General features: G+C 39.4%; 2 protein-coding genes across 2 annotated transcripts in view; both read right to left on the bottom strand.

Annotated features, from left to right (window-relative positions):
• HK1 (hexokinase 1) overlaps nucleotides 1–18462 on the bottom strand; it is a 124617-nt gene extending 106155 nt beyond the window's left edge. Inside the window, exon 1 of the mRNA XM_045437646.1 lies at nucleotides 18336–18462. The gene's annotated coding sequence lies outside the window, so the exon portion shown is untranslated. The remainder of the gene's footprint in view (nucleotides 1–18335) is intronic.
• Nucleotides 18463–19841: 1379 nt separating this feature from the next.
• HKDC1 (hexokinase domain containing 1) overlaps nucleotides 19842–27005 on the bottom strand; it is a 49181-nt gene continuing 42017 nt past the window's right edge. Inside the window, exons 17-18 of the mRNA XM_045437647.1 lie at nucleotides 25168–25401; nucleotides 19842–20787 (exon numbers count right to left, since the gene is read on the bottom strand). Of these exons, the coding sequence (XP_045293603.1) occupies nucleotides 20640–20787; nucleotides 25168–25401 (382 nt within the window). The 3' untranslated portion in view covers nucleotides 19842–20639. The remainder of the gene's footprint in view (nucleotides 20788–25167; nucleotides 25402–27005) is intronic.

Here is a 27005-nt window from a genome sequence, read left to right as displayed (position 1 = left end):
TAAACTTCTTGAAAGTAAAAACTTTTGCTTTTTGGGAAACACTCTTAAGAAAATAAGAGGCAAAACATAATAGATGGACACATCTATTAGAATGGATATAGCTGAAGAATGAATTGCTGAGTTAAAAGATTAGATTGAGAAACTCTCCTAGTAGGAAGCAGGGAAAGAAAAAGAAATAGAAAAGTTAAATAATATGAAGAATAAAAGTAGATGTGCCAAAAAAAGTAGAAGTATCAACATTTGGATAATAGGAATTCTAGAAAAAGAGAAAAATAAAATAGAAAATATTTGAAAATAAAACAGATACATTTCCTGCAACTAAGTAAAAATGAAGGACCTCAGAATGAAAAGGCTGTAGAGTCTCTTTTTTTTTTAAGTTTATTTATTTATGAGAGATAGAGATAGCATGAGTGGGTTCCCTCCTGGCAGAGAAAGGAGGAGACACAAAATCCGAAGAAGTCTCCAGGCTCTGAGCTGTCAGCACAGGGCCCTTCATGGGGCTCGAACTCACGAACCTCGAACTCATGAACTGTGAGATCATGACCTGAGCCAAAGTTAGGTGTTTAACCGACTGAGCCACCCAGGTGCCCCGGCTATAGAGGCCTAAACAAAAGATATAAGGGAAAATCCATCCCACATTACAGAATACCATAGACAAAACAAAGAAAAAAATTCTAAAAACTTCTAGAGAGACACCAAATCATAAGAACTAGATTGACATTAGGCTTCTCAACAGCAACAATGAGATAAGAAAACAATAATTTAATGAATTGAAGGAAAGGATTCTTGAATCTAGAATTTTATATCCAGCCAAATTATCACTCAAATATGAGGGCATCATAAAAAATATATTGAGGCATATAAATCCTCAACTTGCCACATAAAGTCTCTCCTTGAAAATACTTTTTTTTAAGTTTATTTATTTATTTTGAGAGAGAAAGAGAGCATGCGTGGGAAGGTGCAGAGAGAGAAGAAGAAAGAGATGGAGAGAGAAAGAATCCCAAGCAGGCTCCACACTATTGGTACAGGGTCCAGTGTGGGGCTTGAACCATGAGATCATGACCCAAGCTGAAATCAAGAGTTGGACACTTAACCTACTGAGGCAGCAGCAGATCACTATAATAACTGGGGAAAAAATGAATAAGCTAAAAAAAAAAATCACATCTCTTTTTAGAGACACTGGAAAGCTAGAGATACAAAGAAATCTAATGAAATTAAATTCTAGGGCAGAAAGAACTCTTCTAAGGCGAATGGAGATTAGTGACTGCTTTCCTCTCTGAGGGCATTTGCTGAGTCTAGGCAGGGACTGATAGGAATTGGGCTTGTCAGAGCAAAGACAAACCTGCTGAGAGAAAGAATGAGAAAAAAAAGCCAGCTTTTAATGGCCATGTGGGTTGGCTTGACAAAGTAGAACTTTACAAAGCCTCAAGTGTACAGCTGGTTTTCCCCACTGGCTTGTGTTCCACCACAGCAATTTTACTATGTTCTGGGCAATAGAGGAGTCTAAGGGTTAGAGTGGAAATTCAGGGAGAGATTTCCTGAAATATTATGTTTGAGAAAGAGAAGTGTACTTGAAAAGAGGGCCTGCAATAAAGACAAGATTAACATTAATCTTAAAGATATTTGAAATTAAAAGTAAGCTGATCCAGCTCAATATCAAACTGGATTGAAGTAATGAGTCCATCATTTCAGCTGTCTCAGAGAAGAAAGAGTTGTTCTCTCGCTCTGGGAAAAAATAACATCTACTTCAGATTCTGTGGCTATTAATATATGAGAGAGAGAGAGAGAGAGAGAGAGATGGGGTGGGGGGGAATAATGTGAAGAATTAGAAAAATGTGACCTATAAGCAAGAAGAAAAAATAAGCAACAGAAACAGTCGTATGGGTGATCCAGAACTGAAGTTAGAATTAGCAGACAAAGACTTTTAAAAACTATTATAAATATGTTAAAGAAAAGATGTACAAAATGGATGAAAAGATAAAGAATGCCAACAGAGGAATTGAATCTATTGAATTGCTAAAAAAAAATGGATATTCTACAATTGAAAAAATACAATATTTTAAGTTAAGAATTCATTAGTCCCTCTTTACACTTTCCCTATGCCTCACTCCAGGTTGCCAGTGTCTCCCAGAAAGGAGCTTGTGCACATATCTGGTGCCCTAGGTTTTGTAACTGCCACCCACAGGATATGCCTTGCTTATGTGGCTCTGGTAGTCAGTGGGACTTACATTCCAGGGTCTCAGAACTGTAACAAACAAACAAACAAACAAATATTTTTAACTGCCTATCCCCCCCGGACACAGTGCAGAGGCAGTAGACTGAAAAACCATTTTTCCTCACAAGGCCTACTTGAAGATCTTAAAACTGCAGTCTGAGGTTCAGGCTTTTAATGTAACACATATCTAGGGGCCAGTGGCAATCCCCTTCAAAAAAAGAGGAGGCTGGCAGGTACCATCTTTACACTTTCTCTCTACTCTGCCCCAGGTCTCTTGTGTCTCCAGAAAAGGAGTGTGTAAGTCTGGCACCCTGGCTTTTGTGGCTGTGGCCCAGGAATTGTATCTCCTGGCTCTGGTGGCCAGTATGGCTTGTGTTCATGGGTTTGACAGGACTGTAGCAAACCCAGAAACAGTTCTCAATTGGCTGTCTTCCCAGGGATCAGTGCAGAGGAAACAAAGAGCATGTCCGTCTCCCAGTGTTTCCCCGAAAGAGGTATAGTTGCATACTTTAAAAGCTGTTGCCTGAGAGTCTAGCTTCCAGTCAGCCTGCATCTAGGTGCTGACTGAAATTCTTTCTTCTGGGACACTGACACCTTGGCACACGCTCAACTACTGGGAACCACCAAGAACAAAGAAGGCTGCTTGGACAATTACAAAGGCTTGAGAGAGAACCAAGAGCTAGGGCAGGGTTAAATAATAAAGTTCAGGGGCACCTGGGTGGCTCAGTCAGTTAAGCATCCGACTTCGGCTCAGGTCATGATCTCGCGGTTTATGAGTTCGAGCGCCGCCTCGGGCTCTGTGCTGACAGCTCAGAGCCTGGAGCCTGCTTCAGATTCTGTGTCTCCCTCTCCCTCAGCCCCTCCCCTGCTCTGCTCTGACTCTCTCTGTCTTTCAATAATAAATAAACATTTAAAAAAATGATAAAGTTCATCTCCTACTCTTTCAAGACTGGGAGAGGTGGCTGTTTAATGCATAGAAACCAACTTAGTCAAGGAAAATGAAGAAACAGAAGAATATGTTCCAAATTAAATAATAAGATAAAACTCTAGTAAAGGACCTTAATGAAACAGAGATAAGGGATTTACCTGATAAATAATTCAAAATAACAGTCACAAAGATGCTCACCAAGGTCAGGAGAATGATGTATAAACAAAATGAGAATTTCAACTAGGAGGTTTAAAATATAAGAAAAAAAACCAAACAGACAGAAATCATACAGCTGAAGAATACAACTAAACTGAAAAATTCAGTAAAATGGCTCAACATCAGACTAGATGAAACAGAAGAAAGCATCAGCAAACTGAAAGACAGGGCAATGGAATGCATCCAATCAGAGGAGCGAAAAGAAAAAAAAAAATGAAAAAGAATGACTTTACAGCCATATAGAGAACATTCCATCTGAAAGCAACAGAAAACATATTTTCGAGTGCACATGGAACATTCTCCAGGATAGATCATATATCAGACCACAAAACAAGTCTCAATAAATTTAAGAAGACTGAAATCATACCAAGCATCTTTTCTGACCACAATGGTATAAAACTAGAAATAAATTACAAGAAGAAAACCAGAAAATCCACAAATGTGTGAAGAATAAACAAAATGCTACTGAACAACCAATATGTGAAAGAAGAAATCAAAAGAGAAGTCAAAAAATATCTTGAGACAAAGGAAGATGGAAATACAACCTACCAAAACTAAGGGGATGTAGTCAAAAGCAGTTCTAAGTTCATAGTGATAAGCACTAAATTAAGAAAGAAGAGAGATCTCAAACAACCTAACTTTACACCTAAAGGAAGTAGAAAAAGAGCCCAAAGTTAGTAGAAGGAAGAAATAACAAAGCTCAGAGCGGAAACAAATGAAATAGAGACTAAAAAGACAATAGAAAAGATCAATGAAACTAAGAGCTGTGTTTTTTTCTTTTGAAAAGATAAACTAAAATTTTTGGCTAGATTCTTCAAGAAAAAAGTAGAAAGGAATCAAATAAAATCAAATCATAAATGAAAGAGATGCTACAACAGATACCACAGAAATACAAAGTAAAATTCTACTATGAACAATTATATGCCAACAAATTGGACAGCCTAGAAGATATAAATTCCTAGAAACACAAAACTGTCAAGACTAAACCATGAAAAAATATAAAATCTGAACAGACCAATAAATAAGCCCATACATTTATGGCCAATTAATTTTCAACAAAGCAGCCAAGACTATACAATGGGAAAAGGATAGTATCTTCAGTAAATGGTGTTGGGAAAACAGCCATGTGCAAAAGAATGAAACTGGGTTCTTACACCATACAAAAAAATGAACTCAAAATGTATTAAAGACTTAAAACATAATACCCGAAACCATAAAACTCCTAGAAGAAAATAAGCACTAACCTCTTTGACATTATTGGTCTTGGCAAAGATTTTTTTTTATTTGACACTAAAAGCAAAGACAACAAAAGCAAAAATAAACAAGTGAGACTATATCAAACTAAAATTCTTCTGTACAGCAAAGGGAACCATCAAGAAAATGAAAAGTCAACTCATAAAGAATGAAAGAAAATATTTTTAAATCATGTATCTGACAAGAGGTTAACATCCAAAATATATAATTAAAAATGGGCAGGGGCACCTGCCAGTCAGTTAAATGTCAGATTCTTGATTTCAGCTTAGGTCATGATCTCACAGTTCATGAGATTGAGCCCCATGTCAGGCTCCGTGCTGTCAGGTTGGGATTTTCTGTCTCCCTCTCTCTCTGCTCCTCCCCTGCTCAAACACACACACACACACACACACACACACACACACACACACACACACTGGCACTCTGTGTCTCAAAAAATAAATAAACATTTTTAAGTGTTTTTAAAAAATTGGGCAGAGTATTTGAATAGATATTTTTCCAGAGAAGACATACAAATGGCCAACAGGTACATGAAAAGGTGCTCAACATCACTAATCATTAGGGAAATGCAAATCAAATCCACAGTGAGATATCACCTCCTATCTGTTAAGCTGGTTATTATCAAAAAGACAAGATATAACAAGTGTTGGAGAGGATACAGAGAAAAGGGAACCCTGTGCACTGTTGATGGGAATATAAATTGATTCAGCTACTTGGAAAACAGTATAGAGGTTCCTCAAAAAATTAAAACTGAAACTATCATATGACCCAGCATTTCCACTGCTGGATATTAATCCAAAAGAATTGGAATTACTGGGGTACCTGGGTGGCTCAGTCAGTTAAGCATCTGACTCTTGGTTTGGGCTCAGGTCATGATGTCACAGTTCACCGGTTAAATCCCCACATCGGGCTCTGTGCTTTCATACTGAAGCCTGTTTGGGATTATCTCTCTCCCTCTCTCTCTGCCTCTCCCCTGCTTTCTCTTTCTCAAAATAAATAAACTTAAAAAAATTTTTTTAAGAAGGAGTGGAATTACTCTCTCAAAGAGATATCCGTATCTCCATGTTCATTGCAGCATCATTTACAACATGTCAGGATATAAAAACAACCTGTGTCCATCAGTGAAGGAATGGATAAAGAAAATGTGGTATCCGTAAACAATGGAATATTATTCAGCCATAAAAACAGGAAATTCTGCCATTTGCAAAAACATGGAAGGACATGGAGGGTATTATGTTAAACTACATAAGTCAGACAGAGAAAGACAAATGCCATATGATCGCAATCACATGTGGAATATAAAAAAAAACCCTGAATTCATAGATACAAAGAACAGATAAGATGTTGCTAAAGATGGAGGGGGAAGAGGGTGGGCACCATGGGTAAAGGTTGCCAAAAGGTACAAATTTCCAGTTATAAGATAAGTCCTGGGGATATAATGCACAATATGGTGACTATGGTTAACAAACACTGTATTGTATATTTGAAAGCTGCCAAGACAGTATATTTTAAAAGTTCTCATAAGAAACTTTTGAAGAAAAGAAACTATGAAGAAAAAAGTTCTTCATAAGAAAAAATTGTTAACTGTGTGTGGTGATGGATTTTAACTAAACGTATTGTGGCAGTCACTTTGCAACATACACCTGTATCAGATTGTTATATGTTATTTTTTAATGTTTATTTATTTATTTTTGAGAGAGACTGGGGGAGGAGCAGAGAGAGAGAGAGAGAGAGAGAATACCAAGCAGGCTCCATGCTCAGCACAGAACCCAACATGGGGCTCAATCCCATTAACCATGAGATGAAATCTAGAGTCAGATGCTAAACTGACTGAGCCATCCAGGCACCCCCAGATCATTACACCTAAAACAATGTTATATGTCAATTATATCTCATTAGAAGTTTTTTAAATACCAGTGTGTTTTATTTTCTTATACTCTATAAGACATTCTCTCACCATTACCCAATAAAACTGGATATCAATATAAAAATAGCAAAAAACATTTTCTCTTAATCCTATGCTGATGATAATAATTTATTGTGTGCACTCTCCCTAGTCATTTCCTCTGCTAAGCATTTCTCATGCAGTATTTTGTTTAAAATATCTTCAAAATAAAAAAGAATTCATTGGCTGAGCTTATGGCAGATTGAATACAAGAGAAGAAAGCTCAGTGAACTTAAAGGCTGGTGAGTGGAAACTCTGCAAAGTGAAGCATGGAGGGAAAAATTGATGAAAACAAAACAGAATATGAAAGACGTGTGAGATGTGAAAAAATAATCTCACATATGTACATCAGAATCCTAGGAGGAGAGAGGAGAAATAATGGGTCTCAAGCCAACAATTTTCAAAATCCAACAAAGACAGCAACTCACAGGTTAAAGAAGCTCTCAGCGGGGCCCCTGGGTGGCGCAGTCGGTTAAGCGTCCGACTTCAGCCAGGTCACGACCTCGCGGTCCGTGAGTTCGAGCCCCGCATCAGGCTCTGGGCTGATGGCTCAGAGCCTGGAGCCGGTTTCCGATTCTGTGTCTCCCTCTCTCTCTGCCCCTCCCCCGTTCATGCTCTGTCTCTCTCTGTCCCAAAAATAAGTAAACGTTGAAAAAAAAAATTAAAAAAAAAAAAAGCTCTCAGCAAATCTCAAGCAGAACAAATAAAAAGAAAGCCACACCTACGCACATTATAATTAAACTGCTAAAAACTAAAGATAAAAGGAAACCCTTAAAAACAGCCACAATAAAAAGACACACTACTTGCAGGAGAAAAACAATAAGAATGATGATGGACTTCTCAACAAAAACTATGGAAGCCAGAAGAATATGAAATAACATCCTTAAAATATTGGAAGAAAAGAACCCTGCCAGACTAGAATTCTATATCCTGCCAAAATGAGGCAAAAAAAAAAAAAAAAAAGATATTTTCAGACAAATAAATGCTGAGAGAATTTACCATCAGTAGTACCGTATTACAAGAAATGCTAACTGAAGTTTTCCAGATTGAAGGAAAATGATCCTAGATGGAATCGCAGAACTGCAAAATGAAAGAAAAAGTAGCCAAGTGGATTAATATAACACAGTTCTTAATATAAAAAGACTATCAACTATTCAAAACAACAGTAACTGTGTATTATAGGAATTGTAACATATATGTATACTGTATGTCAAAAACAGCATAAAGGGCAGGGGAAGGTAAAGAGATTACAATAAGGTTCTTACATTGTTCATGAAATGGTAAAACACTAAGTCAAGGTAGGCTGAGATACATTAAAAATCCATACTGTAATCCCTAAAGTACCACCTTGAACAAGGTAACTTTTCCAGGGTGAAGATAATGTTGTCTATTTAAGTTGTACCAGGAAATGCATTTTGTTGAAACTTACCAGGGGCACCTGGGTGGCTCAGTCGGTTAAACATCTGACTCATCTGGCTCAGGTCATGATCTCACTGTTGATGGGTTCGAGCCCTGCATCTGGCTCTGTGCTGACAGCTCGGAACCTGGAGCCTCCTTCAGATTCTGTGTCTCCCTCTCTCTCTGTCCCTATCCCACTCACATTCTGTCTCTCTTTCCAAAAATAATTAAATGAACATCAAAGGGCACCTGGTTGGTTCAGTTGGTTAAGCGACCAACCTCGGCTCAGGTCATGATCTCACATGAGTTCAAGCCCTGCGTCAGGCTCTGTGCTGACAGCTCAGGGCCTGGAGCCTGCTTCACATTCTGTGTCTCCCTCTCTCTCTGCCCCTCCCCCACTCTCTCTCTCTCCCTCTCTCTCTCTCTCAAAAATAAATAAACATTAAAAAAATTAGAAGCCAACAGATGAAATAGGATGGAATAATAAAACTACTTTGATTAATCCAAAGGAAGTCAGGAAAACATAAATAAAGAAACATATAACCGATAAGACAAATAAAAAACAAAGCATTAAGGTGGTAGGATTAAAGCCATCCATAACTATAATTACACTAAATGTAAATAGAATAAATTGCTTCATTTAGAGAACAGAAATTATCATACAACATAAAAACAAGACAAAATAAGATCCAACTAAACGTTGTTTGCAAGAGATGCTCTTTAAATACAAGGGTACAGATTGTTGAAAATAAAAGGACAGAAAATAATACAATATGCAAACATTAACCATAAAACAGCTGATGCAAGTATCTTAGTGTCAAACAAGGTAGACATAAATAAATAACAACAAAAAAGTCTCTGGCAAAATTGATCAACAAAAGGAGAGAAGGCTTAGAACAATGTAATGAATGAACGTGGGCACATAACTATAGATACACACTTCATGTCACAAGGATAGACATATAGATCAATAGAATAGAATTGAGAGTCCAGAAATAGACCCACGTATTTATGCTCAATTGATTACTGACAAGAGTGCCAGGACCTATCAATGGAGAGAGAATAGTCCTTTCAACAAATGGTGCTGGGATTTGACAATGGATAGCCAAATGCAAAAGAATGAGGTTGGATCTCTACTTCACACCATATACAAAAATTACATCAAAATGGGTAAAAGACCTAAATGTAAAAACTAAAACTATAAAACTTAGAGAACAAAACATAGGGGTAAATCTTGACCTTGTGTTAGACAAAAGTTTTCTAAATATAATGCCAACAGCACAAACAAAAGAAAAAATAAATTGGACTTTATGAAAAGTATAACTTGTATGCTTCAAAGGATACTGTCAAGAAAATGAAAAGGCAAGCCACCAAAATGGGAGAAATTGTTTGTAAATCATACATCCAAAAGGGTCTAATATCTAGAATATATAAATAACACATAAATCTCAATAATAAAAAGAGAAATAGCCAATTTTTAATATGGGCTAAGGACTTTAGTAGATATGTCGCCAAAGAAGATATACAAATGAGCAATAAGCATATAAAAAGATGCTCAATATCGGGGGCGCCTGGGTGGCTCAGTCGGTTGAGCGGCCGACTTCGGCTCAGGTCATGATCTCGCGGTCTGTGAGTTTGAGCCCCGTGTCGGGCTCTGTGCTGACAGCTCGGAGCCTGGAGCCTGCTTCAGATTCTGTGTCTCCCTCTCTCTCTCTGCCCCCAACCCAGTTGCATTCTGTCTCTGTCTCTCTCAAAAATAAATAACATTAAAAAAAAACTTTTTTTAAAGATAGTCAATATCAATAGTCACTAGGGAAATGCAAATCGATACCATACTGAGATACTACTTCATAACAACTAGGATAGCTATAATCAAAAAGACTGTCAGGGCACCTGGGTGGCTCAGTCGGTTGAGCAACCAGCTCTTGATTTATGCCTAGGTCATGATTTCACAGTTATGAGATCGAGCCCCGTGTCAGGCTCTGAGCTGGGCGTGGAGCCTGCTTGGGTCTCGGTCTCTCTCTCTCTCTCTCTCTCTCTCTCTCTCTATCCCTTCCCCACTTGCACTTGTGTGCGTGCATGCATGCACTCTCTCCAAATAAATAAACATTAAAAAAAAAAAAGACTGCCAATAACAAATGTTGATGAGGATGTGGTGGTGTGATTCTCTACTACACACACACACACACACACACACACTGCTGTGGTGGGAATGTAAATGATGCAGCCACTTTGGGAAACAATTTGGCAGTTCCCCCAAAAATTAAAACATAGAATTACCATATGGGCCAGCAATTTCATTCCTAGATACGCGTCCAAGAAAATTAAAATCATATGTTTACATAAAAACTAGTTCACAAAAGGTTCACAGCAGTGCCATTCATAATAACCAAATGTAAAAACAAGCAAATACCCATGAACTTATGAAGGGATAAACAAAATGCAGTATATCCCTACAATGGAATATTTTTTGGCATTTACCAGAAGTAAGCTTTGACATATGCTACAACATGAACCTTGAAAACATTAAGTGAGTGATGCCAGACATAAAAGGGCACATATGGCATGAGTGTATCATATGGAATGTTCAGAATAGGCAATCCATAGAGACAGCTGATCAGGGTTTGCCTGGGGTAGGGCTCAGGAGGAATGGAGAGTGACTACTAATGGGTATAAAGTTTCCTTAGGGGCAATGAAAACATTCTGGGATTAGATGGTAGTAACAGATGCATAACTTGCTAATATTTTTCAAAAACACTGAATTTTATACTTTAAAAAGGTAAATTTTATGTTGTTTGAATTATATCTAAATCTAAAAAAAAAATTAGGTCGTTGTATTTGAAAAATTAGACAAAATGGATAAATTCTTGGAAAAATATAACCTGCCAATCTGATTCAAGAAACAATGGAAAGCCTGGATAGTATGATTATTCAAAAAAAAAAAAAAATTGAAGCAGTAGTTAAAATCTTATCCCAAAGAAAATACAAGGCTCAAATGGCTTTTGAAGCCACGAAACTGTCAATGAATTCTTTCAGAGAATAAAAATTCATATCATGAGACACGTATACCCATACAAAAACTAGACAATGACTATATGAAGAAGAAAAATTATAAGCTTATCATTCATAAATATAGATGCAGAAATTCTACATAAAATACTAGCATATCAAATCCAACAGTAATAAAAATGGTAACCAACCATGACCCAGATGGGTTTATCCAGCATTGCAGTGATGCTTTAATATTATTAAATAGAAGTTACTCACTTTTATAAGTAAATGAGAAAAAAATGTACACTATTTCACAGTGTAGTAAAAGAATTTGACAAAATTCGATACCTGTTCGTGGGAAAACAAAATGTCTTAGTAGACTATGACTAAAGGAGAACTTATTTAAGCTGATAAAAGGCACTCCCAAAAACACATAAAAATCATTCTAGGTCGATGGAGCAGGTGCTCAGCCTTCAGGATCCGCAGGGGGAGGTGGCCGCTGAGCACGGGAGGAAGCCCCGCTTTTCGTGGGTGCTCTGTTTCAGGCTTGGTCCAGCAGTGGGCAGGGCCCATGGAAAGCAGGGAGAACTTGCCATCAGGAAAACATGAAGAAATCCCAGGAAATTAACAAGGGAAAAAGAAAAGAGTATAACTTAACTACCTTTCAGAGAAAGCAGAGGGACTCTGAGATCACACAGCAAAAGCAGAAGGCAGCTAATGAGAAGTCTGTGCAGATGAAGAGGAAAATGCTGAGTGACTGTCTGGAAAACCTGGTGCTACCACCTAGTAGGTATATTATAAGCTCTGTGATCAAGACTTTGTAGAGTAAACAGTCATTACATGTCCGGTAACAGATCCTTATAAAACTATTTTAAACGTTACCTCTCAGCTTGTCTTCGTGTGATGTTTTAGAGCCATTCTCCAAAAGTAAAACACTAACCGTGCATATGAAAAAAAAAAATTATTCTAAATGAAGAAATGTGTAGTTATACACTTGAAAATCAGGAATAAGACAGAGATACTCACTACTGCCATTTCACTTCAACATCATACTGTATGATTTAGGGAACATAGACAAAAAACAAAATTAAAAGCATAGGAATAGAAAAAAAAGAAATAAAACCGACAATATTGGTGGATTATATGATTGTCTAGACATAAAATCCAGAGTCATTTAAATAACTGGAAATAAGAGGAGATTCCTAAATTTGATAATTTCACCATGGTTGTGTAAGAGACTGTCTTTGTTCTCAATAGATACATGATGAATTATTTAAAGGTAAAGGGTCGTGGTCTCTGCAATTCATTTTTAAATGATTCTGCAAACCTAGAATCATTTTAATGGTAAAAGGTAAGTAACCTCGATTATATTACATTATATAATATATATATATATATACCCAGAGAGGGAGATAAAACAAATCTGGCAAATATTATCAATGAGTGAATTTAGGTGAAGGATAAATGGGAGTTCATTGCAACAGTTTTGCCAGTTTTCTGTAGATTTCAGATTTTTTTCAAACTGACAAGGTTAATGACAGTCATAGAAAAGTCTAGTAAGGTGATTGGATATAAGATTAATAATAAAAGTCAATTGCGTTTCATTGCATCAGCAACCAAAGAATTGGGAACTAAATTTTTTTAAAGGACTAAATTTATAATCACAAAACTGTATCACAAAACTATAAACTACTTAAGAATAAATCTAAGAGCAAAAGAATGCAAGACTGATGTAGGAAATCACAAAGTTTGTTTGAAAACATTAGGAAAGACCTAAATCAATGGAGAAACAATCCATGGTAATGGTGAGGAAGAATTAATATCCGAAAGAGATTATTCTCCCCAAATTGATCTACAAATGCAGTACAACGTAAATACCAAAAGGGTTTTCTTAGTTTTGCTTTTTGTAGAATTTAAAAGCTGCCATGTCATGTCAGTGGAGAAAGCAGAGGCTAGTCAAGAAACAGAGCTTATAGGGGTGCCCGGGTGGCTCAGTTGGTTAAGCGTCTGACTCCTGATTTCGGCTCAGGTCATGATCTCGTGGTTGTGAGATTGAGCCCCATGTTGGGCTCTGTGCTGGGCACGGAGCCTGCTTGGGATTCTCTCTCTCCCTCTCTGTCTCCCCCTCCCCCCCACTTTCTCTCTCAAAATAAATAAATAAACTTAAAAAAAAATAAACAGAGCCTATAAAATTAGTTACCTAAATGAGGGGAAAATAAAATTGGTTTGAGGGGCACCTGGGTGGCTCAGTCGGTTAAGCATCTGACTCTTGGTTTCGGCTCAGATCTTGATCTCACAGTTCGTGGGTTTAAGCCCCACATCAGGCTCTGCACTGACAGCAAAGAACCTGCATGGGATTCTCTCTCTCCCTCTCTCTCTGCCCCTTCCCCACTCACGCTCCTCCTCTTTCTCTCTCTCTCTCAAAATAAATAAATAAACTTTTAAAAAATTGCTAGTGTCATTCTAAGTAAAGAAAAATTTTTAAAAATTTAAAAGTAAAAAAATTAAAAATAAAATTGGTTTGTAACTCATCCATACATAAAAATCATTTCCACTTATATTAATAAATGTCAAAAGCAAAACCTTATAATTTTATTTTTTTAAGTAATATCTGCACCCAACATGGGGATCAAACCCACAAGCCTGAGATCAAGAGTCACAAGTTCCACTGACTGAGCCAACCAGTGCCCCTCAAGAGCAAAATTTTTAAATGTTTTAGAAGACAATACTGTTGAAAATCGTTCTGACCTTGAGGATAAAGAAAGATTGGTTCAGAAACAAAAAATGCTACTTTTTTTAAAAGATCAAAAAATTTGACAATATTAAATTTAGCACTATGTTCATCAAAACCTTAAAATGAAAGGATGAGAAGATATTTGTAATGCCTAAAACTGACAAAGCACTAGACCCATGATATATAAAGAATTCTTACAAATCAATAAAAAAGGAACCAACAGCTCAATTTAAAAATAGGCAAAAATAAATAAATAAATAAATAAATAAATAAATAAATAAATAAAGCATTTCATGGAAGAAGGAAAACATTTGGTCCATACAATGGATTGTTAAATATCAGGGAAATACAAATTAAAACCACAATTATATACCACTATACACCTATTAGAATGTTAAATAGACCAACCAATCCAAGTGTTGGCAAAGATGTGGAAAAACTCAAACTCTCATAAACTGATGATGGGAGTATAAAAGGGTTCCACTACTTTGGAAAATAGTTTGGCTTTTGCCTAAAAACTTAATCAAATGACCTAGCTATTCTAGTCCTAGGTATTTGCCCAAGAGAATTGGAAGTATGTCCATACAAAGACTTGTATACAATGTTCATAGCTGCCTTATTTGTAATAGCCAAAAACTGGAGACAATCCAAATATCCATGACTAGATGAATGGATAAACAAACTGTGGTGTATCCACAGAATAGAATACTCAGCAAAAGAAGGAATGAATTCTGGCTACTGGCAACAACCTGAATGAGTTTCAAACTAAGTACACTGGGTGAAGAAAGCTGGATTTTAAAAGCATACCACCTGTATGCTTCCACTTATATAAAATTCTGAAAAATGAAAACTAAACTATATAACCTAGAAACAGAAAGTAAATCAGTAGTTAACTGAGTAAGGGGAAAGAGGTGTAGGGCAGAAAAGAGGTGTTACAAAGGGTCACAAGGAAACTTTTGGTGGTGATGGATATGCTTATTATCTTGATTGTGGTAATGATGTCATCAAAACATCAAATTATACACTTGAAATATGAGCGGTTTGCTGGGTGTCGAGGAAAAAAGCTTGCCAGAACAGAATAATGTCTTTTAGAGAGAAAATGCTTCTTTTTATTCAAATACTTCAATGGGCCTTTTTGGCTGGGAAAGTTGAAATACCTTGGGCTGGCATGGGGTTGGGTTGAGACTATAGAAGAGTCCTTAGCTCTATAAAAGAGAAATTTTTCACTTTAGGGAAAGAGTCCAGAATTCAGAGAAGAGAAGGATGTGAGAAAGAAGCCTCCAGAGAAGTTGGAAAGAGTCCCTAATACCTACTGCTAGCAGAGACTATGGAGAACGATGGCCAATGAGAAATTCCCTGGGGTGGAGACAGTCATAGAACTTTGATACCTAATATTCACATGTAAATGGTTTCCTATTCTATGAAGTATTTCCCCTTCACAATCCCCAAACCTTTAGCTCAGTCTGTTCCAGACACTGGCCCTGAATTCATGGTGTTAGGGGAATCCAAGAGGAAGGGACAATTCTGCACATCGGAAGCAGAGAGAGAGGCAGCAGGAATTGTGACATCAGCTAAGATGAGTGGGAGCACACTGGAGGCAGCAATAAGAGTAGTAACTGGAAGGTAGAAGCATTCCACTCAAGGATGTTGAACTATTGAGGCACCTGTGTGGCTCGGTCAGCTGAGAGTCCGACTTTGGCTCGGGTCATGATCTCGCAGTCTGTGAGTTCGAGCCCCACATCTGGCTCTGTGCTGACAGCTCGGAGCCTGGAGCCTGCTTCAGATACTATGTCTCCCTCTCTCTCTGTTCCTCCCCCACTCATGCTCTGTCTCTCTCTCATGCTCTCTCAAAAATAAATAAACATTAAGAGAGAAAGAGAAAAAAAAAAACTTTAAAAAAAAGAACGTTGAAATATTAGGGCAGGGGACAGGACTTTCTGCAGCATGTGGGATAAGGGAAATGAACCATTTTCTTTGAGTATTAAAGGAAAGAATGACCCTAGACTAGCTGACTTTGTGAAAGACCACTCTAGACCATGCTAGCCATCACAGAAGTGACTCAGTAGGAACGGGGTCACAGACAGACAATGACGTGAATGTCACCCCCTGGAATTGTGCCTTGTGCTGTTAGTGCATCCTTTAGATGCACTAGTGCTTTAGGTCAATAGCTCAAACCATTCCGAGTCCCTAAATTATCAATAACCTACCTTACTCCCTGTCTCTCTTCTTTCTTATATGTATGTACAAAAAAAGGGAAGATTTTTAGTTTCATTTTCTTCACAGCATCATTCTTCCATTGGCTGGACCAGAAAGGAACTCAACTCCTCTTCTTTAATTTCCCCTTAGTTCACCCCAAATAGAAGCCACCAGATCCTTGTATTATCCCTGACTTGACCCAAGTCCCATCCTTCCTCCAATAAAATATGGTTCACGAGGAGTTTCAACTGTGAACTAACAAGAGAAGGAATACATCAAGACAGTGTAGGTGGAAGGAAGGGGTTGTGAGAAATGCATTTCTCCCAGTTGCCATTCACTACCCCTCCACATGGCTGGGCAGTAGGCTTGGAAGGACCTTTAGGTTGATGTTCATGTTGATCACACCAATAAGACAAGCCCTGTAACAATGGGAAGAAGCATAACACAAGTACCTCACACGTGTGCGAATGGCTCACAGCTTATCCCCATGTCTACATACTTACCTTGTGTACTTCCCATAACCTTGTTAGGCTGTTATATTCTCTTCTATTCTTTTTTTAAATATTTATTTATTTTTGAGAGAGAGAGAGAGAGAGAGAGAGAGAGAGAGAGAGAGTATAAGCAGGAGAGGGGTAGAGAGGGAGGGAGACACAGAATCTGAAGCAGGCTCCAGGCTCTGAGCTATCAGCCCAGAGCCCAATGCGGGGCTCGAACCAACAAACTGTGAGATCATGACCTGAGCCAAAGTCAGAAGCTTAGCTGACTGAGCCACCCAGGTGCCCCTATCTTCCATTCTTACAAAGGGAAAATGAAACTTAGAAAGGTTAAATAGCGTGCCCAATTCTTCTGAGTCCAAACCACAATGCCTTTCTGCCATCCAAGATGCTATCCCAAACAAGTGCCAGGTCTAGTAGGACGTTTCAGTCAGGGATTATTAACCTAGGTCCCAAGGGGGAGACCCCCAAAGTGGGGAGTCCATGAACTTCTTTAGGATTTATTTTCAATCACCTCTAATTGAAATTTAGGGGGCGCCTCACCTGGGTGGCTCAGTCAATTAAGCGTCCGAATTGGGCTCAGGTCATGATCTCACGGTTCGTGGGTTCTAGCCCCGTGCTGACAGCTCAGAGCCTGGAACCTGCTTGGATTCTGTCTCCCTCTATCTCTGCCCCTACCCTGCTCACGCTGTGTCTCTGTCTCAAAAATAAATAAACATTAAAAAAAACTGAAATTTAGCATTTCCTTCCATTTAGAATGTGGACAACAAACCACAGTAGTGGTAAGCAATACCTCGGACTTTGTCTCCAGGAGAAACCACGGACATTTTCATATCTATGCTGTTGTTGCAAATGTCTCAAAATACTGTTTACACTCATCAGGATTTCAGAATTATGATTATTAAGTTCCTGCTGGATCTCATTACAGTGCATTAAAAAATAATCACATATGTTACTCTATCACCACTTTTGTAACTGTGATTCATAAGTATCTTACGCATTTAAAAGCATTATGAGGGGAGTCTGGGTGGCTCAGGTCATGATCTTGCAGTTCCGTGAGTTCAAGGCCCGCGTTAGGCTCTCTGCTGTCAGCGTGGAGCCTGCTTTGGATCATCTTACCCTCTCTCTCACCGCCTTTCTCCTGCTTGTGTGCTCTCTCTCTCTCTCTAAAAAATAACTTTAAATAAATAAATAAATAAATAAATCAAGCGTTATGAGAAAGTACCTGTAGGTTCCTCATACTTGCCAAAGGGGTTTATGGTGCACACATACACTCATGCCAATGCACACACACACATACACACATATTTTCACACAGGTTGAAGGATGCGGCAAATGGTCAGGAATTGTGTTCTCCTCTTGTTCCTGTTTACGACCATATTGTACTGCAGATATTTATATCTCTTTCCTTCCTTGCTAGCATGTGAGTTCTAATAAAGCAGGAGTGGTTATCTTCTATTCCTTTGAGCCTTCAGTGCCTAGAACGGGGCTTGGCATTCGCTGAACAATCATTTATAGAGTATCTACTGTGCATAAGGCTCAGGTCCCATTGGGGGTGGCTGAATAATGGAAAGACTCAAAGGAGAGCAATAAATTCAGTCACAAACTTGTTTGAGCATTCATTCATTCGTCTGCCTAGAGGATTATCTAATGGCTACTCAACGCCAGCCACTGAGGTAGGCTCTGGGGAAAATAGGAAAAATGAGATCTGAGTCCTTGTTCTCATAGGGCACCCATTCTAGCTAACGAAAACAAGATTTCTGAAGACAGACAGACAAATAGGAATGAGGTCACTTGTTCTGGAGAGTCAGAGTCGTAGGGAAAATCTAGTTCTCAAGTCTATGTTTATTAGATCTTTTTAGCCAAAAGGTTACTGGGAGAAACTAACCACAAGGTAGAAAATGTAGACTAAGATGCCCTTCATAAGAGGAAAAGTCTGTGGGGTCCACAGGAGGACAATTTACCTTGTTGTGTGGTTGCTGGTCTTGCCTAGCAAACCTTGTGGAGAAGTTAGTCTTCCATTGCCCCTGGTGTTTCAGGGGCCGGCCTGTCCAAAGACAGCAAGATGGATGTGTGCCCTCTCTGCAGTTCTGCTCTGCTTCAAAGATTCTATGATGCTATCAATTAGTCAGAATGTGCAAGGTTGCCTAGATACCTTGGGGCTTCTTTTTCTTGTAGGAGACCAGAGCTGGGTGACCTCCTCAAACCTGCCAAATGTGTGGTGAGAGACCAGGTGTGGGAGAATGTGGTCGTACAAAGGCCTGGATATCTGGGCCAGATCATCCGTCCAGGCAGGAGGGCAAAGGGAGAGACACCCAGCAGAACTAGGAGAGAAAGGGATGGGGGCTGGGTGTGTCTTAACACGGAAAAGGAGAGCTGGGAAAAGATAACAAAGACAGCAAGGTTTGGGGTTAAGACAAAATCTGAAAAAGTGAAACATTTCCCTGAAGAAGCATAACATCCAAATACAAAGAAATAAATTTAATGAATCCATACAACATCTCTTCCGAGAAGTATAACCTTAAAATACAAAAAATAATTTCACTTTGGTAAATCTAGGTCCCACCCACAGCAGTATCTCTATCTGTGTTCACTGAATGCGTGAAAAAATATTTCCTAGGGAACCTCAACTCCTTCATCTGTCCCCAGCTCCAGCTGGCCTCTCTCTTACCCTCCTTCGGCCTCCTCCATTCTGTCTGTCTGAACATCCTGCTTCAGCAAATGGTGACAGTTTTCACTAGGAATTAAGTACATACATCAAAATCAACCTGGATGATCTGGAATATTATTCTTTTCAGTCTGTAGCCCATGATAAAGGCCTCTACTTTTTCCATGGAAAACTTCTTGGAACACTTCATTTTTCAATCACACCTTCATCTAGTAAGTATTTAGTAAGAACAGCATAGTCCTGGCTTCCCTGGAGCACTACAAAAACGTATCTAACCAAGAGTTTGCAATCTACTAGTCCAGATGAGAAATGCCTACAGGTAACTCTGTGACAAGGTAGAATGTCACAGGTGGCTCAGATTAATGGGGAGAGGGGAGGTAGAGAGAGAGAGAAAAAAGAGAGGACATCCACTGGGGCAATGGTCAGGGACAGGCCATCTCCACTTAGTTCTGGAGGGTAGAATGCAGACTAGCGGGGCCTGTGGGAGGGGCAAGTTCCAGCGAGGTAGAAGTCAGAGTGAAGTCAAAAGGCCCTTCAGTCAGCTTTAGCTGTTCAAAAGCAAGAGCTTTAGGATCATGTGATAAATGCCCAGTCACTGGAAGTATTCATTCAAACGAGATTTGGATAATTTACTAAAGATATTGTGGAAGATATTCCATATATTTCCCCCTGTTGGTAAGAAGTTTGGGCTAGAGAGATGCTCTCAGCAACTTCTGACTCTACGTGTGCCTTATTCCACCGGCAGAGCATGAAGTCAGCAAGCGAGCCTCCCAAATGAAACATTAATACCTCATGCAAAGAATCTTGGGAAATCAAACATTCTTTATTCATTTACTGTATTTCATACACCTAGCAGTCCTTTAAACAACTATCAACAGCAGCAACACGAACCACATGTAAAATGAAAACGGGTGCCCCAAATGGCACCCTCCCAACACACACGCATATGGAGAAGCACAATCCTACAGGCTGCTGACATTACTCACTTTAAGCATGAAAAGATTCCTACAGGGCTGCCTGGAAATCAACCTTCTTCAACCTGGAGCTGATACTCCGAAGTCTTTGTTCTCTTTCCATGTTTGAAGTCAACATGACAAGTTAAGGACAAGTTAGATTAGATTTCCAGTTTATCACATGAGACCCTATCCTTCTCAAGTGTGCATCCACAAGTGAGGACCCAATCTACTATAAACAATGGCTGAAGCATTCCAGTGGGGGACTCGGCCAGCCAGGCCTCACGGGCAGATTGCATGTATGTTTCAAGTCCAACAGCCACAGGACCCAAAGCCATAGAGAACTAGCAGCTTGGGCCTCAACTGAAAAATTTGCTAAAAGGGGATCTCTCGGGCCCAATTGCTTTGATTGTACAAGTTGGCCCATCTTTGGCCCAAATATGCCAATGATAGGTATCATTTAATGCCCTTGAAAAAAACACTGAGTAACAAAATGCTAAGAGTACCCGAGAACCCGGGGTTCTCTTCCGGTCATCCAGAATGTGAAGTCAGCTAGAAGCTTGCCTGTTGGTCCCTGACCGACTCATCTGCCACAGGAAAGGCTGATCAGTATCCAAGGCATGTGGGGCCCAACCCTGAGGGAGTCCCTATTTCTCCTTCTGTGCCTGCTGTAACCTCTTGGCCACAGCGGTGATCAGAGCAGCTCCCTTTCCACTCCCATCTTCTGACAGCATGAGTGTCACATCACATCGAGGAGCTAGTTCTTTCACGGTTTCCTGCAATATCCGAGAAAAGCTACAAAAAAGAGAGATTGAGAGAAACATCATCAGCACTCACATAAGGGATCAACATATTTGTGAATGATTCCAATCTAGTTTGTTCCTTCCAGCTTGCTTCTCAAGGCTCTAGAACAGCTTCATACACCTCTTCCTAAATAGCTGTTTTAATCTTACCTTTTGTTGAGCAACTATTAATGCCAGAGGCTATTCTAGGTGTTTTACATACAGAATATACATACAAAGTGTAATAACAGTTTAAAAGCATTTATTAGTATTTTCGCAACATAAAAAAAATTGATGCTCAGAAGTTAAGAAATTTTTCTAAGCTTGTACAACTAGTAAGTTATATTAGGACTTGAACCAGGCCTATCATGTTCTCAACCTCACATTTTTTTTCTTTTTTTTTTTTTTTTTTTGGTTCAAAAATCCCTAAATGTTTATTTTGAAAAATTTCAAACTTACTATAGAGCTGAAAGAATAGTTTGCTGAACGCCTGAACACCCTCTGCCTACACTCAACAAAGTTATAATTTTATCCTACTTGCTTTATCCATTCACCTATCCATCCTTCCCTCCCTCCATTGATTTTCCCCCAAAGCACATAGTTGGCCTCTCTCAACTATCCTTTGATATATTAAATCCATTTGAGGGGACATCTTGTAAGTTGAATTACCAGGGCAGTCTGTGAGGTCAAAGAATGTTTAACAGAGGCCTGAGCATCTAGGCCCCATGTCCTGTGATCCTGTGTTACCATGAATGGTACAAGTGGTGTTCATCTCTGAGGGCCAGCATGCTAGAGCAGGTTCTGAACCCGACTCCATCACACAGCCAGTGGGTGACTCTGGCCAACCGCTGATGCTCCCTGGGGCCCTACTGGTTATGTAGTAGGAGAAAGTTTGAGGTCTTCTTGAAGGCACAGCAGGGTGGTTAGCCCCCAACTTTCCAGAAGAAAGGAGAAATGGCTTAGTGGTCACAGCTCAATCAAGTCTTTCTTTCTTTCTTTCTTTCTTTCTTTCTTTCTTTCTTTCTTTTCGTTTCTTTAAGCATACAATTCAGTGTTTCTTAGCGTATTCACAAAGTTATGCAACCAGCACCACTATCTAATTCCAGAACATTTTCATCATCCTAAAAAGAAACTCCATGCCCATTAATAGTCACTCCCCATTCACACCAACCCCCAGGTGCCCCCCTACTTTCTATCTCTACACATTTGCTTATTCTGGACATTTCATATAATGGAATCGTATAGTAAGTGGCCTTTTGTGTCTGGCTTCTTCTTTCAATTAACACGATATTTTTCAAGGTTGATCAGAGTTATAGCATGTGTCAGTACTTCACTCCTTTTTATGAGTACTAGTCCATTGTACAGATACACTACATCTTGTTTATCCACTCATTGCTTGGTGGACATTTGGACTGTTTCCCCCTTTGGTTATCATGAATAGTTCTGCTATGAACATCATCAACAAGTTTTTGTGTGAACATGTTTTCAGTTCTCTTGGATACACCTCGGAATGGAATTGCTGGGTCATATGGTAACTCTATGTCTATCTTTTTCAGGAACTCCCAAACTGTTTCCCACCAGCAATGTATGAGGTCTCCAATTTTGCCATATCCTCATCAACACTTGTTAGTGTCACTCTTTCTTTATTATAGCCATCCTAATGAGTGTGAAATGGTACCTCATGGTTTTGGTTTGCATTTCTCCAGTGACTAATGATACTGAGCATCTTTCCACATGCTTATTTGCCACTTACACATCTTTGGAGAGATGCCTATTTAGATCCTTTACCCATTTGTTGATTGGGTTATTTGTCTTTTTAATTGTTGAGCTGTAATTGTTCTTTCTATTTTCTAGGCAGAAATCCTACATCAGATATATGATTTGCCAATATTTTCCATCATTCTGTAGGTTGCCTTTCACTCTGTCGTATTCTTTGATGCACAGAAATTTTTAATTTTTATAAAGTCCAGTTTACCTATTTTTTCTTCTGTTACTTATGCTTTTGATGTCATATTTAAGAAATCATTGCTTAATCCAAGGTCACAAAGATTTATACCTATGTTTTCTCTTAAGAGCTTAATAGTTTTATCTCTTAAATTCAGGTCTTTGATCCATTTTAAGTTGATTTTTGTACATGGGATGAGGTACGAATCCAACCTCATTTTTTTTGCAGGTGGATATCCAGTTGTTCCACCATTTTCTGGAAAAAATATTCTTTTCCCATTAAAAGGTCTTCACATTCTTGTTTAAAATCCCTTGACCATAAATGTAGGGGTTTATTTCTGAGCTCTCAATTCTAGTCCGATGATCTCTATGTTTATCCTTACGTCAGTACCACACTGTTTTGAGACTGTAGTTTTATTGTAAATTTCAAATAGAGAATTGTGAGTTCTCCAACTTTGTTCTTTTTTAAGACTATTCTAACTAGTCTAAGTTCCTTGCATTTCCATATGAATTTTAGGATCAACTTGTTGATTTCTGCAAAGAAGTCTCCTGGGATTTTGATCATGATTGTGTCGAATCTGAAGATCAATTCGTGAAGCAATGCTACCTTAACAATATTAAGTCCATTAACATAGGCTGTCATTCTATTTAGGTCTTCTTTGTTTTATCTCAACAATGTTTTCTACTTCTCAATGTACAAATCTTACATTTCTTTTGTGACATTTATTGCTAATTATTTTATTCTTTTTGATTGTGTTGTAAGTGGAATTGTGTTCTTAATTTCATTTTCAGATTGTTCATTGCTAATGCATAGAAATGCAATTGATTTTGTGGATTGATCTTGCATCCTGAAATCTTGCTGAACTTGTTTAACAGTTCCAATAGTTTTTTGTAGATTATTAAGGGTTTTCTGTATACAAAATCATGTCATCTACAGACAAAGATAGTTTCACTTTTGCCTTTCCAATATGGATACTTTTTATTTCCTTTTTCTTGATTAGTTGCCCTGGCTAGACTTGCCCTTGATTTTCCCTTTGAAGTCACATATGTTTGGTCTGGTCTGACAAGCCTCTGCCTTGAATCAAGTCTGGACTGAGAGACAAAAACCATGCAACCATCTGGAGGCAGTGCCAAAGCAGGACAATGTTGAACAGCAGTGACAAGAGTAGGCACCCTTGTCTTGTTTCTGATTATAAGGGCAAAGCATCCAGTCTTGCACCAGTATGTATGAAGTCAATTGTGGGTTTTTCATAGATGCTTCATCAGGTGGAGTCTCTTTAGCTCTAGTTTGTTGAGTGCTTTTATCATGAAAGGTACTGTATTTTATCAAATGCTTTCTCTGCACCTGTTGAAATGATCATGTGGTTTTGTCCCTTGGTCAAGTCTTGGTTCAAGGGAGAAGAGGCTCGCAGGAACCACATCAAAAGTAAGCGATTACAAGGGGGAAAACAATAAAAGATACTAGGCGGTGATTTTGGAGAATTAGTCATCACCATAGGAGGGGCTAAGGATCAGGGGTTACAATAATAGTATGTTCATGTATATATTTCAGTATGATTGGAAACTTTTATAAGCTTGTTAATACTTTTCATTTTCACCAAAACAAAATGTTAAACATTAAATGAAAATAATAGCTTTCATCATTGACCTTTTTGTGATGTGCCATGCACTCTACAGATACTGTTTAACTTAATCCTCGGGGCGCCTACGTGGCTCAGTCAGTTAAGCGTCCGACTTTGGCTCAGGTCACAATCTCGTGGTTCATGGGTTCGAGCCCCACATCAGACTCTGTGCTGCCAGCTCGGGCCCTGGAGTCTGCTTTGGATTCTGTGTCTCCCTCTCTCTCTGTCCCTCCCTGACTTGCGTTCTCTCTTTCCCTCAAAAATAAATAAACATCAAAAAATGTTTAACTTAATTCTCACAACCGCTTATGAGGTAGGTAAGATTTTTGTTGTCATTTTACAGATTAAGAACTGAGGCTCAAAGAGGGTGAGAAACTGACCCTCAGCCTCCCAGCTTCTAAGTGGTGGAGCCAGGATTCAAACCTACATTTCCTGATGGGGCTCCCAATCCTTCTGTCCACTGCCTCTGAGCTAAGAAAGTTATAACCAGTTCATACTTGGCAAACGCTCTATGCTGTACAAAACACTCAGTTCTCGTCACTTCCCTGTGAGGTCAGGTAGAATATGTTAGTAATAATGGCTTGTATTTGTGCAGCACTGTGTCAAGTACATGTAGGAACTCAATCCTCATGTGGCCCTATGAGGCGGAGATTATTACTACCTGCCTTTTACTGTTGGAGATCAGGGGGTTCAGAGAGGATGGTGAGTACTCCCACATCCTACCACTAAGACACAGAGCCACAAGGGCTCACACCTTGTCTGCTAGAGCCATGGGGTCCACTTTCAGCTTCAGCACCCTCCCATCCCCACCTCTCTGGGGCACTTACTGAGGGTGCAGCTTGTACAGGGTGCCATCCACACCCACGGTGACCTTCAGGTTCTCAAGCCCCTGGTCTTCCCTTCTCTTCTCCACGATGGCTGCCAGGCCAGCGCCATAGAGCTGGGCTGCCCGCCGGGACACAGCTCCGCACACCTCCTTCACCACAATGCTGTCCTCACACGTGCTGTCCAGGCCAAGCTGCTGCAGGATCCTCCTGACCTGGAGGAGGGCCAGCCGATCGCTGCAGACAAGCAGAGCGGAATGTCAGGACCTGCTTCGGGGGCCCCGGAACCTGCTCCACATGGCTCACAGCCCCCCATCCCCAGATGCCCTAGGCAGAGGGAGGAGAAAATGATCCAAGAAATGGCTAAGTTAGAGCAGAATGCCACAGAAGCTGAGACTCAAGAAAGTCTGCCGCCCCCAGAAAGTCCCATCATCTTTACAAAATAAAGCGTAGCACACAGTTTCTCACACCACGTCTAAACTCTCCCACTGAGCACGCCAGCTCCTGCTGCCCTGCTGTTTGATGAGAAGCTAGCTTTCCCTCTATTTAACTTTTTCTGATTTCCTGCTTTCTCTTCCCAACTAGACTACATGTCCTTGAGGGTAAGACTATATTCTCAGTAGTAGCCAGCATAGGGCTGTGTATATTCAGTGGGCAAGTGAAAAAATTAATATACAATGTACCATCAGCACCTTTGTGAGCAGGAATCTGCACGTGGGACCACGAGCATGTATGCACGTGCAAAGCACCCATAGCGGGGACAGGCTGGCCTTGAGTCTAGACCCTGATTCTCTCATGGTGAACTTACAGAGCTCTGACTCCCAAGCTAAACAATGTGAAATTATATCCTTGACTGCCTCAGGGAATACTTAGAGAAGAAGAATGTTATCAAGAGAGAACTGAGAAAAAAAAAAAAAAAGAGAGAGAGAGAGAGAGAACTGAGAAAGAATCTATACAGCTGTATAGTGGGTTCAGCAGGTAAATGGTGGCACAGCCAGACAAGAGAATCCTTTGTAAACCTTAGAGATGAATTTGCATGAAACTACTTAATGCTATGGCAAGTATTCATGACATATTAAGTGAAAAAATAGATTATAAAATACTATGTGCCATATGATCTTGGTTTTCATGAATGTGCATCCTTGCATAGAAAAAAAAGCAGAAGGAAATCTATTCAGTTGCTGGTAGGATTACCAGCAAGTTCTTATTTTCTTGCTTTTACTTTTGAATGAGCAATATGTGTATAGGAAGAAAAAAAGGGGATTTTTTTAAGTATGTAAAAAAATAAAACCTGAAATTCTTTCCACAGTCCCAGCCTTCACAGTTTACCTTGTTCTTTCTGTTTTATTTTTTTTTTTAAGTTTATTTATTTATTTTGAGAGAGACAGAAATAGTGTAAGTGGAGAAGGGGCAGAGAGAAAGGAGAGAGAGGGAATCCCAAGCACAGAGCCCAATGTGGGGCTCAAACCCACGAAGCTGTGAGATCATGACCTGAGCCAAAACCAAGAGTCAGGACGCTTAACCGACTGAGCCACCCAGGTGCCCCCACCCCGCTTCTTCTTTCGTCTACATTCCCCCGCTCAATCCTCAGAGCAATCCTTGGAGTTAAGCAGTAGAGTACTTATCTTTTATAAGGAAAGGAATTGTCCAGAAAGGTGAAGCAACTTGCCTTAGGTCACACACCACAAGCAATTTTAAACTCAGACTCTGAGACTATAAGCCTAGGACACTCCCCACAACCCAAGAATCGCTGTTGCGATGTCCATTGGACAACGTGCTTTGAAATGGACCACAGACAGCATAGCACCTACCGTTCCCAACGGGTACCAGATTGGATGTGA

This window comes from Leopardus geoffroyi, chromosome D2, assembly GCF_018350155.1.
Source record: "Leopardus geoffroyi isolate Oge1 chromosome D2, O.geoffroyi_Oge1_pat1.0, whole genome shotgun sequence".
Lineage (NCBI taxonomy): Eukaryota > Metazoa > Chordata > Mammalia > Carnivora > Felidae > Leopardus > Leopardus geoffroyi.
The sequence above is the reverse complement of the archived record's forward strand: the minus strand, read 5'-3'. Positions and strand labels throughout refer to the sequence as shown.